Source organism: Manacus candei, unplaced genomic scaffold (genome assembly GCF_025592945.1).
Source record: "Manacus candei isolate 608988 ecotype Guabito, Panama unplaced genomic scaffold, ASM2559294v1 h1tg000067l, whole genome shotgun sequence".
NCBI lineage: Eukaryota > Metazoa > Chordata > Aves > Passeriformes > Pipridae > Manacus > Manacus candei.
This window is the reverse complement of record NW_026138115.1, coordinates 12,793,212-12,805,535: the sequence shown is the minus strand read 5'-3', so window position 1 is coordinate 12,805,535 and position 12,324 is coordinate 12,793,212. Positions and strand designations below refer to the sequence as shown.

The 12,324-nt window shown below is 36.2% G+C and overlaps 1 protein-coding gene across 14 annotated transcripts in view; it reads right to left on the bottom strand.

The window, feature by feature from the left end:
• The window catches only part of RALGAPA1 (Ral GTPase activating protein catalytic subunit alpha 1), a 142,703-nt gene that overhangs the window by 108,744 nt on the left and 21,635 nt on the right, over nucleotides 1-12,324 (bottom strand). For all 14 annotated transcript variants that reach the window (XM_051806199.1, XM_051806201.1, XM_051806200.1 and 11 more), the window contains exons 9-13: nucleotides 7,725-7,933; nucleotides 7,017-7,256; nucleotides 4,682-4,870; nucleotides 4,057-4,194; nucleotides 1,171-1,319 (exon numbers count right to left, since the gene is read on the bottom strand). In XM_051806199.1, the coding sequence (XP_051662159.1) occupies nucleotides 1,171-1,319; nucleotides 4,057-4,194; nucleotides 4,682-4,870; nucleotides 7,017-7,256; nucleotides 7,725-7,933 (925 nt within the window). The remainder of the gene's footprint in view (nucleotides 1-1,170; nucleotides 1,320-4,056; nucleotides 4,195-4,681; nucleotides 4,871-7,016; nucleotides 7,257-7,724; nucleotides 7,934-12,324) is intronic.

Genomic DNA, 12,324 nt, shown 5'->3' with positions numbered 1-12,324 from the left:
AACCAAGTTTGATTTGCTCAAACACACTCCAAGCAGGAATATATATAATGATGACAAACAGCCTAACTCGGTTCTCGTAAAAGAAATTACTCCAATCTTCTCTTCACACTTAAGAGTGAGGAATTCCTGTTGCACTCTAACATCTTCTGTCAAGTCATTCAATTGCCATCGCCTTGAAAAGTCTGAAATTACCAGCAAAGTTTTAATTACATTTTCAATCTGGGTTTTTACTTTTTTTTTCCCTGTGAATTACAGGTTTTAGCTATCTTAAATTATCATTACCATACTTCATCAATTATTTTGTGTGGCATAATCTTTGCCATCACGGTCTAGAGTCACTTCTTTACATTGATGCAAAACTGAGAAACAAAATAACAAACTAATAGAATATGTTTTCTATTATCACTCCTAAATTTCCTTGAACTGACTCCTCAGAAGAGGAGATGAGCTTCATATGACATGTAGTGCCAACTCTACTCACCCAGAGTTCAGGAAATGCTATTGACAGATTAAATACCAAGTCAAGTGAAAATGGAGTAAATCAGACATTTGAAATCCCCTTGCTAGTGGCTTCCTTGCAATGGAGAATGGTGTCAGTGTCCTACCTCATTACAGGCAACTATTTAAACGAGTGGGAAATAACATAAATTGCTCTGAAAGCAGGGTCCTTTGTACCTGCTAGGCATCTTAAGCACTGGAAAGGAATAAAACAGTTACGCAGCACACAGACTCCTGTACACAATTACAGGTCAAGAACAACATACATCTGATTATAACAGTTATCCAAGCTTATCTGAGGATTTTTTGTTTATTTTTAAATAAGGTTGTGAAGCTTCATATATGTTTCCATATTTTAACACTTCGATCCATGAGCAAAATGCCCTGGAAAAAATCATCAGTAGCTCCTTAATAGCAGTCTATATATCCCCACTTACTCCTTTTTTCACTGAGGCTAAGCTACCTCAAATTAACTAGGAGCTCACTACAGGCTTTAACAAAACAGCTAACATCCTCCTCCCCCTTTCTAAGTTGTCTGTAATGTTCATGTATTTACTGATTTAGAAAAACTGGTTCATATAGCAAATACCACTCTATTGTGTTTACTACCAAGTAAATTTTCACATTTATCTTGTGAACTAATAATATAAGCTAAAAGCATTAGCATTTTACCATGTCTTCTTGTCCATAGTCACTTGGACTACCATGTGGCGGTAGATATTAAGAATACGTTTACACATATCAGTGTGTTCATCCAGCAGAGCTTTAATTTCATTTGCAGGTTCAAGAAAGAATATATTTGAAGAATTTATTATAAAAACCTGTAAGTAGAAAAGAGTGGGTGTTATGAGCCTGAAGCACTTTCATGTTTCCAGCGATTCAGTTGATAGAACCAGGAAGAAAAAATCTATAAGAGAAAATCTTTATCAGAAAAGGCTGCTTATGCACACAGAAGTATACATTTAAATATGTTAGTCTGAAGTAATGACTAAGCAACAATGAGACTGATCTTTTCCCCATTTTTTTCTACAAAACGTATTTAAATATTTTTGTTCTCATCGACAGATGGTACAACAAACTACTCAGTACGATTATTTTAATATGACAGACAAAAGTAAAGAAGTCCACTGCACAAAAGTTCCACCTGTAAGCCAGCAACTGACTAGTACAATATATGCTAAACTACCTGAAACAGTTCTGGTACACAGCGTGTGCTTCAGCATGACATGGACTGTATTATGTTCTGGGAAATTAAAAGCATTTATCCCACTGGGATCAGAAAGGCTTACCAAAAGTAGGAAACAGGATACCTTCCCCACAGTGGTTGACTTCAGTGGACAGTGAATTAGGACTTTCAGAATGAAAATTATGAAAAAAAGGGAAGCAAGAACACTGTAGGACTTAAAGGAGCCACTACTGAAGTGTTATTATATTTTAGTGTAAGTTTAGGAAGCACTTGAATCACAGATCTAGATTTTCAATTATTTTTTTATCTTTCTTAATCCACACGTACATGACTTCATTGGTCCTACAGTCATAATTTCCCTCTACTGAGAGCTTTGGATTTTTAATTATTAAAAACTATTAGTATGCAGCTTTTATACTCACTAGCCCCAATTAATGTACCTAACCTACTCTACGGGCCTAGAAATAAGCCTATGCAAGCATTAAATTTAAAGAAAACTCAAGAAAGAAGTCTTGGATTATTGATTCACAGAGAAAGTCAAATGTGGTTCCAGGCCAGGAAATCCCTCAAACTGAGACATAGTACTGGGTTAGAATGATGTCTTGACTCAGGCTAAAAAAAACCACAAAACAACTTATATTTGGTAATCAAATGAACCTCTGCCTAAAAAACTTCAACATCAATAATCTTTGAGACATTCTTGGATGTGTAAACCTTTGTGATACACTGCAAACAGATACTTCACTATTTCTTTTCTCAGAAACACTTCATATTTTAAAAGTCATTGTAAACAAAGATTATGAAGCTTAAATTATTGTAAAATATTTGAATTCAAAAGTGATTTCAGTTAGAAAGTTTATTTTTATATATAACAGTGTACAGCACAAAAGATAATCGTATTCAGAAAATCATTCAGGCTGTGGTAAAAATGAGTTTTAATTAGCATGATCACCCACAGCAAAAGTGCACACAGTAAGCTGGCAAACACACAGGACTATTTTGCTCAGAATAAATTTTCTGCTGGATAAAAGAATATTATGGAGTCTGGAGTCATATACCCACCTCCGCGTATGTATGTGCATATGCATATTATACATAAAATGCACACACTTTATACGACCTTAAAAGATCCCCAAATTATACACTCTTTGATTTTCTATAGCCTCAACTTCAGTGAAGCAATTCATTAAACATTTCAAATGTTTAATGCTACATACAATACTACCCCTCTGCCTCTTCTGCCCTGTCTATCTCTCCTGAAGAGCCTGTAACCATCCAACAGGGCACTCCAGTCACATGTCTCATCTGACTAGGTTTCACTTATGCCAATGACGTCAAATCTCTGGGATGGGCAAAAGCTTTGAGTTCCTCTTGTTTTTCCCTCGTGCTGAGTGCATGGGTGTAAAAACATTTCAGGTGTGGTACATTGTAGGCAACACCTCATGAGGCAGATTGAGGTGTCCCATCAGTGATTGTTTTTCTCATGTTTTGGCACACCAACCCATTGCTTAGCCCTGGCAAGCCTGGTATTTGAAGATGTCACACTCAAATGAGGATTGTTTTTTCTGTGATATGATGCAGAGCTGAATGCATGTTCTGACGCCTTTACTGTGGTACCCAACACTGGTATACACGTTGTCCTGCTTAAGGTCAATAAAGGTATAGTGAACCACTGTCATGATTCTAACTGTATACGTCTGTTCTAGAACAAGCAGCAGTTTCAAGTATTGAGGCCATGTTGCTGAGAACACAGCTGTGTTGGGCAGGGCACGTCTCCAGGATGAAGGACCACCACCTCCCTAACATCTTGCTTTATGGTGAACTTGCCACTGGCTGCTGCAAGAGAGGAGCCCCAAAGAGAAGATACAAGGACTCCCTGAAACAACATCTCAGCCTTGGCCATATTGACCAACATAACTGGTCTACTCTGGCCTCCAATCGGGAGGTCTGGAAACACACCATCTGTAACGCTGCTGCTTCCTTTGAGAACGCACACAGGATCACTCTCAAGGAGAAAAGACAATGCAGAAAGAATCATGTCTTGCCAATACCACCGAAGGAGTCTTTCTCCTGTGTCTTTTACCAGACGTGTCTATCTCATATTGGCCTTTCTAGCCACGAGCGCGCTTGTAGCAAATGTGGGTAGAGCCCTTCCCATATCTTCGTTCGCGAAGCCTAGCCATGAAGGGATTTATCATCATACTTGTTACATATAAAATAATTTTTAAAATTTAGAGATGCTTCAGAGATGCATGGGATTCCCTGGCAGAAGTATTGCATTACATTCCACTCTTTATGTGCTGATAGCAAGAGTTTTAGATAATTTCAGACAGATAATTTAGATAAAATTAGATATCAAGTCTATTTCATACCTGCAATACTGACTGCACTCCAGCTCGTACATTTTGCTCTTCAATATCAATTTCAGATGTTTTATGCAAAGTGTCTTCATAACAGCCATTTCTTGTCCAGTTTGAATTTCTAACATGACTCGAGTTCATCCCTTTTTCCTGAAAAATATTTTTTCTTAAAATCCCATACATTTATAGACAGGTAATTTGGCTTTATATTAAAGGAAAAAGGATATAATAGATATTAAATAATAAACAATGGCAGACAAATGCACCTTAAAGATACAAAAATATTTCACGAAGCTTGTAGCAGTTCTCTTAGAAGTATATGAATAAAATAACAACTGTTTTCCTCATGCTTTTATTTGTATATAACTTTTACACAGCTGAACGTTGGCATACCGTATAATCCATCACTTGAGAACAGTTCATAAAATGATATGAAGTTTTAAATTGAACGAACCACATTAAAAAGCTTCAGACAATGGATAAAATTGGTAGCTCACTCATGCAGTGTTTGACAATTGATTTTCCCCAACGGATGCTCTAACATCAAAGTAAACCACATATAAACTAACAAGGAAGCCACTTCTCTGTCTACTGGCATATTAAAAAGCCGCACAAATAGTAACCAAAAATATTTTACCTCTTCTCTTTCTTTTCCTTTCTCTGATGAATTATGGTCAATGTTTTCATCACAATCTACAGTTGTGCACTGCATTATTTCTTCAGGTTCTTTCATAAATAAAGGTTTGTCTTCTTGTTGAATCCATTCCTGATACACCTTTACTACTTTCCTCATGGCAGCTGCTTCACATATTGGTAACAGAAATGCCTGAGTAGAAAAAGAAAGAAGCAAAACCCAGTCACAATACTTGAAATCAAGTAGGGCTCTTGTACAAGTTACAAGATATAAGGGGGGGAAATATAGCCACTGTAGGATCTTAACATACATTTTACTCCTAAATCTAAATGTTTGCTCACTTTCTTTATATATAAACTGAAAAAAACATGAGATTTAAACACAGTAACTTGTCAAGAAAGTACTTGGACAACTTCATTGCCAAAGAGAGAGAGAGATGAGAATCCATGCGGGCATATCTACTTAACATCTAGCCTGCTGAAATTCAGACCCACACACTCCTCAAAAATATGCAAAATGAATGAGCAGAAGTTTTTATTACAACATTTTCCATTCAGAGGATTTGGAAGAGTGGAGTTAATCCAGTTTTAAATGACTAAGAAAAATTCAAATGACACACAATACTGGTAGCCATTTATCTTACTTTTAGTCAAATGAGATTTTACAAAACGGTACCTTAAAACAAATGACTCCCTGAAAAGACTTTAGAATTGTTGTTCCTATAAGCTGTGCATATGAGTTGATGTAATGGCTGATCAGTGCCCTCTTCAGTAGGTTTTCTGTATCTGCCGTACTGGTAACAACAACTGAGCAGAAACCTTTAACACTAGTCAGGTTTTAACTAACTATAAATACATTTACCAACGACCACGACATTCTAATTATATTTTTTAAAAAACAGATAAACTACACCAACACACAGCTTTACTGAGTCTATGCTGTGAATGTTGAAGATTCATTGCCTCTGTCTTTAAGGAGGGCCCACTTAACACAAGTTTTATGTTCTCTCTGTAAATAGACATTTAATACCACTATCACACTGAAAGGAATTGAGCCATGCATTACAGAATTAAACAAGTTCGTCAGTCACACACTTGCTCATCAAGTCTAACAGTCTTTGGCAAGCTCAATATACATTTTTCTGTACCCTGAAGTCTAAAATGCATAAAACTTGTTCCCTACAAACAATCTTTCTACCACTTAGTAAAACTGAAACCTCTTCTTGACTGGAATAACTCAGTCCTAATGTTTTAGACAACATCTGACATATTAGAAATGAATTTACACTGAAAACTCCTGGCTAAATAATGATGTAAATGAGATCTCATAACTGCACATAAAATCTAAATAATCTATATAACTCACAGAGTACTTTGTGAAAAGAATGAAGAAAATTGCCTTTGCTGCCATTTTTCACTGTGGGGACAGTTTTTAAATTGACCATTGATAATTTTAGACTACATTTCATGTCTTAGACCCGGTAAGTCCTTGAGTGGCAGCTGAATTCAAGTATCTCCTTCAGTAACGTGTCCAAGCTCTTCAATACAACGGATATGATAAGCTTCTAACATTTATTTACCTCATCCAAAAATATCCATTTCATCCAGATATAACAGAGTTTTAAAATGTTAAGCTTTCTGCTGTTTAAAGCACTTAGTGTTGTGCACTGGACTTGAAACTTCGTATATTTTTCTTTACCATTATTTAGAAAACTCTCTTGTCTTTGATCTATAGTATGGGGCATAAGGAAAGTCTATCTTGTTCTGTTCTGGCATATGTTCTCAGTTTAAATTTGTTTAGTAGTTTCCAGTTGAGAAACACTATTTTGAGTATGCTCAGCTAACGTTTCTGGTTGCAGTGAAGTCAGAAGCAGAAGCTGTTACCTCCTACAGCCACCTGTCCCAGTCTTCTGATGAACACTATCAAGGTAAGGACATTCAGTTGCTCCTAAAACAGCTCTTTAACAGCTGGAGACTCCCACAGGAGGTTTATGTAAATATGGTTGGTTGTGAGTACTAATAGCTACAGTGTTGATGTATGAAAAGATAAAACATTCACGTTTATGGGGAACTGTGAAGTCTAAGTTAAATGCTGTCAAACTGGTTATTAAAGATATAAAATTAAAAAAATCAGGAACTGGGGATATTCTACACAGAAAATATTTCAGAATTTTAGCTTTTTGATTCTTAAAGGTAAGATGACAGATCCTTAAAGGCAAGATGATAGAAGAACTTTATATAATGTCTGCTGATCAAGTGCTCTTGAAAGAAAACCAGGACGTAATGATAATTTATAATTTAATAATCAAGATTCATGCATTTTAAAGAGAGTTTTTTACCTGTCGAAAAATCTCAGTTAGAAAATTAACATTACTTCTTTTAGAAGAAAAGACTTTGCGGACAATTTCAATATCAGTTAAATGCTCTTCATCAATACTGCAGAGGCTGGAAGAACTTGGTTCTCTCTCTGTTAGAGTACTTGTATTAGAATGAGATTGTTCTGGCTCTGCATTTCTATCCTGTTTATCAGTACTGTCATTTTTGCTGTCCTCCCTTGAAGCCATGCTAGCAGCTGCTCTCTGAAATAAAAATTAAAGAATATTCCATAGCTCATTTTTAGTACAACAATTGAATGCTACAATTTAATATACAACTTAAACATAATATATATATATAAAATATATAATGTATATATATAATATATACAATATATAATGTTTACATAACATATAAACATTATACTTAAACAAGTATAATTTAATGAATTATTCAGTACAATGAATTCAAGAAAAAAAACACACAAAAAAAGGATTCACTGCATTTCAAGAGTTCTTATGTCTATTTGATTAAAAACAAATTGCAGAATTTGAAACAAAAAAAAGCAGCATAGTAGATCGTTCTGAAGTGAATTAATAAGCATAACATTTGTTCAGAAATTCCTTTTTTAACTTTTCATTAGTTGTAATTATCATAGGAGTGCATATTGCTGACATAACAATTAAGACAAAAACATGAAAACAAACACATTTTGGTGCATTTGATTTTACCTGAATATTCTTTGGCACATTTTCACCTTCCATCCCAGGAATATGAGGTCCTGTATGAGGTTTTGGCTCAAGCCAGAAAGACACCAACCATCGAATGACAATAACACGAGCCTTAATAAAAGGTTCCTTTGTGCAATATATTGCCTCATTGGTTTCAGCATCTTTCTTAACCATTACATAGTGGGGCTTTGGTCTCATTTGTGGTATATCTGTGAAGAAATACAACATCTTAAAAATATGTGCAGAGAGAAAGCTCTGTGTAAGAAAGAAATCCTAAAACCATAAACAATACATGTGAACTTTCAGAGGTGTTTTGTTGCATTCACTGTTGCACAACTCATTCCAAGATGTGCTGAAATGAATGCAATAGAGAAAAGTTCAATTATTATAAGACATCAAAACACTTTACTTTTCTCCCAGAGGGAGACAACACTGCTTGGTCCAAAAGACAGAAACTTATATCTGCTATGCAAAACCTTTAATTTTTTTATCTGACAGTGATTTCTATAGCCTTACATCTTTGTTTTTTTTTTCCCTAAACAAGTAAATGTATTTATTTTCCTTGTTTTCAGGGTTTTTTTAAGCTACATGTTATACCCAATATTTAAATATAAACTTCATCAAATTCACTACTTCACATTTTCATTAAAAATTACAAAGAAGTTCTAAGTAGCAAAATAACTGTTAACTAGACTACGACCTATACGAGAAAACTATTTTCATACAAAATTAAGATATTGTCAAATCTAACCATGACTACAATGGGAGATATATAATTCCCAAATGTATACAGCAGCTACAACAAACACAGCCTCTTCTGGCCCTGCAATAGGTGAAATATGAATAGAACAGAGAAATCCTGCTCCAAAGCCATAAGAGCTTTGCAGTTTCACCTAGTGCCACATCTGCACTGGCTACTTTTGCTGGACTTTGCTGACAGACCACAGGCACACCTTCCTATGATTTAGCTCAAAGATGATTCTGTGGCAATAGCTTCTGTACTGGCCTGCCGGGAATGTAATGAATGATGTCCCGCAGCACACGAACTGGTAGGAACTGTGCTTATTTGGAGTCTATAACTGACAATTCCATTTTCACTATCCCATGTTCTACATGATAGTTCAGAACTGTTTAGCGCTTCTAGTTCTCTACTGTGCTGGAGTCATCAGTATTCCTGAATACGCTTCAGAAAAAAATATGCCAGTACTTAATAACTCAATGTGGATAGAATAGCCATGTGTGATAAAAGCACTACAAAGATGGGGAAACACAGGGATAATGTTTTAAAATTGTGCATTTTTCTGTGACTCAACACTGCAAAATGTAATTTCTGGGTTTCATAACCCAAGACAGGGTGCAGAATAGTTCTGCATTACTAATTATCACCCTGAAGCAGCAGCAGTACTTTCATGTGCAAATGACATTTCTCTGGGAGTGGTGTGCCAACCAACTCTAATCCTAGTTCTAGAAGGGCAAGTGTGAGATATGCTCCAATACAGAAAGAAGATGAATATTAATGTGAGGACAGATTATGATATGTGCTGTCAGAACACTCTGCTGCCGGTGTTTCAGTATCCCAATTTTAATCTAGTGACAGCACAAAAACCCCAAACCAAAACACACAGAGCATAAACAAAAATCCAAACCAAAACAACAACAAACAAGACCAAAAAGAAGGAAGCATAAAAAATTACAGTCCTATCCAGGGACAGAGTGATACATTGGACAGAAATAGTACTTCAGCACTGCCTCGACTCTTCTATAGCCTGTAGTACACGAGCAAGAGAGATGTTCCATGGTTTAACAAACCAGAGGGCAGTTCAAACATACTAACGGTGAGAGTCAAAGAAGATATAAAGTAGTCACACTGAACAATATAAAGTTGTTCCCTGACCATATCTTCCTAATGCAAGGTCAAGAGCTACTTTAAAGGGTCCTGCATAACTTTGCCAGTTTATGGTATCAGAATACACAAGCTATCTGGATGGTAGCAAAGAAAAACTACTACTATCTAGGCAATTAAATTACGACAGCCTTTTTAAGGCATCTAAAGTGAAGCCAGCCTATCTGCCAGACTGCTGCAAAGATTTCCTTGTTATCCATACAAATACACAAAATCCAGCACCAGCACTGAGGATATCCAAGATGGTATATCTTGGTGCCATTTCAACAGCCACCTACTTAAGTAGTGATAAACTCATCACAATGCTGCTAAACTGAGGAATGTTCCCAGAACACACTGCTAAGTTACATGCACACTTATCAATGGAAGCATTACTTTTAGAGGAAAAAACCACGATTCTTGCATACCATCCACCTAAGTAAGTAACAAATGCACACAATACTTTTTGAAAAGTTTACAAATGGTTTATTTACTGCAAATGAAAAACCTCAGCACATTGTTTTCATTCTGTGGAAAGCAGCAGGCTAGTGAGAAAATGAAATCTAGTATCTTAAACAGATGCATATATAACAGCACAGTCTGTGAAAGAAGAAAGCAAATGCCTGAGAGCACATTATTTAAAGATGCAAAAATCGGTTCTCTCTGGTATCTATTTGCATTCAGCAGAGCACAAAGGCTGCAGTATTTTCAAAAGGACTAAAAAGCAGTAAACATGTCTTTGCAGTATATTGTCTCCTTTTAGCTTCATGATATCCTCTTGGAACATCCTTTCTATACATTTTGTTTTAACTGCAGTATGTGCTGAAGCTGCTTCTCAAATGTATCCTCCTTCAGCCATTTCCTCTATTTTCACATTTCTGTCCATCTTGGAAGTAGGTATCAAGGCTTCAGATGAGGACATAGACATAAAACCAAAGCAAAACAGAGCTTGTTAGATTGACTAAAACAGCACAAAAGGAAATATTCCCTTCCCCCAACTTTCCATTTTTCCTTTCTGTAATGTTTTGGGTTTTCCACACCTGCAGCCCTTCCCCCTCTGGGTACCTGACATGAGCTGATGCCAAAAAGGGCAGGAAGCTGTAGGTGGTGGAAGACATACACAGGGTAGAAAATGAAAAGGTCAGCAAAACCTCAGTTATAGTGGTGGACTCTTGTAAGTTTTGACCACACTTAATTTTTAAGACAATAAAGGGTTCATCACGAATGAAAAGCTGAAGAAAACTGTAGGATAGGCCACTCTGTTGTTTCCCTGTACATGTAGGAGCCCATTCAAACGGCTTAGAAACGGCACAGAAAGGCACATTACTATAATGGAAGAAGCAATGTCCCTAGAACCTTACTGCCATATCTCTAGTTCTTCCTAAACAGTTTCTAACTCAATCTCAACCGATGTTTAACAAACATCTGTTAACACTACAGTAAGACAAAAACAAGCAAAGAAACAAAAACCCCCAAACCAAACCAACAAAAAAAATAAAATCCCCACAAAAAACCAATCTCATAGGCTTTTCTAACGCAAGGCACAACACTAGCCTTCTTGTAACTGGAATGCTCGGTGCTTCTTACTCTAACCAATATATTTATCTGAAAAGAAAGAAGGAAAGTAGGAAAGTAGGAAAGAAGGAAAAAAAGAAACCTCAGTCTAATATACTATATCTGGTAAAGCCCTGTATCAATGCATGTTTATTAAAATTACTGTTTTGATTTGTACCTCATGACTTCTCCTAGATTAAACATTACACCAGTAGCATAAGAACTGTTTTGAGTAGCAGGCTCAGTGCCTAGTTTGCCCTGCTTTCAGCCTAAATGCTGTAAATTCAGAACAGGCACAGGATTATTTTCAAATAGGGTGGGAAGATGCATGCCAGAGAAGAACTTCCTAGAGGAGAAAAGATTATTTTACTTACCAGTGCTTCTGCTGTTTTCATCACTGTATTGTTCCAAAAATCCTCATCACTGTTGCTGACTTTGCAGAGTTTAAGGCACTCACAGTAATTTTGGAGATCTGTGCCCATTTCTTCTTGTTCCCTATTGTCCTCTTCTTTACTAAGGTGTTGGAAGTTTCTTGTTTGCGGTTCACAGAAAAACAGAGGACTACAGTAACACTTCTATGGAAGACTAAATCAAGATCTTCATAGAAAGAGAAAATATAATTTCCATATTTCTTGTTTGAGGGCATCAAGCAACAGTAGGTTTGCTTTCTCAGCACTGCTTACCATACTTCTTGTAGCTATTTTATCACTGAATCTCTTCAGCATCTTCACATAACTCTTGTTCTACTGTTACTTATGGTTAGATTTATACTGTCTCTTCTCCCCTAGATGAGAAGCTCCACTGTTTATCTTTCCCAAGAAAACATGGTTTTGAAACAACCATCTCTGAAATCCAAATAAATATATATACACTGGAAGAAACTACAACCTTTTCAAAAAACTTCCCTGACAGCCTGATTTTATAATATGGAATTGTGGCTGGACATCCCTACTAATGCTTTTGAGATGCTGCACCAACAGATAAGAGGAACAGTGAGGTGAGGTGTTTGTGTAAGTAGTGTTTCAAGTAATTAAATGGTAGCTTAAAGCCTGAGTACCTGGCATCGCTTTGCAAAGAAGAGTCTTGAACTCTGTTGGCTTACAGCCAACACTGCATGGGTGCATGCAAACCTGATATAACAAAAATCAAGATTTGCAAACAATG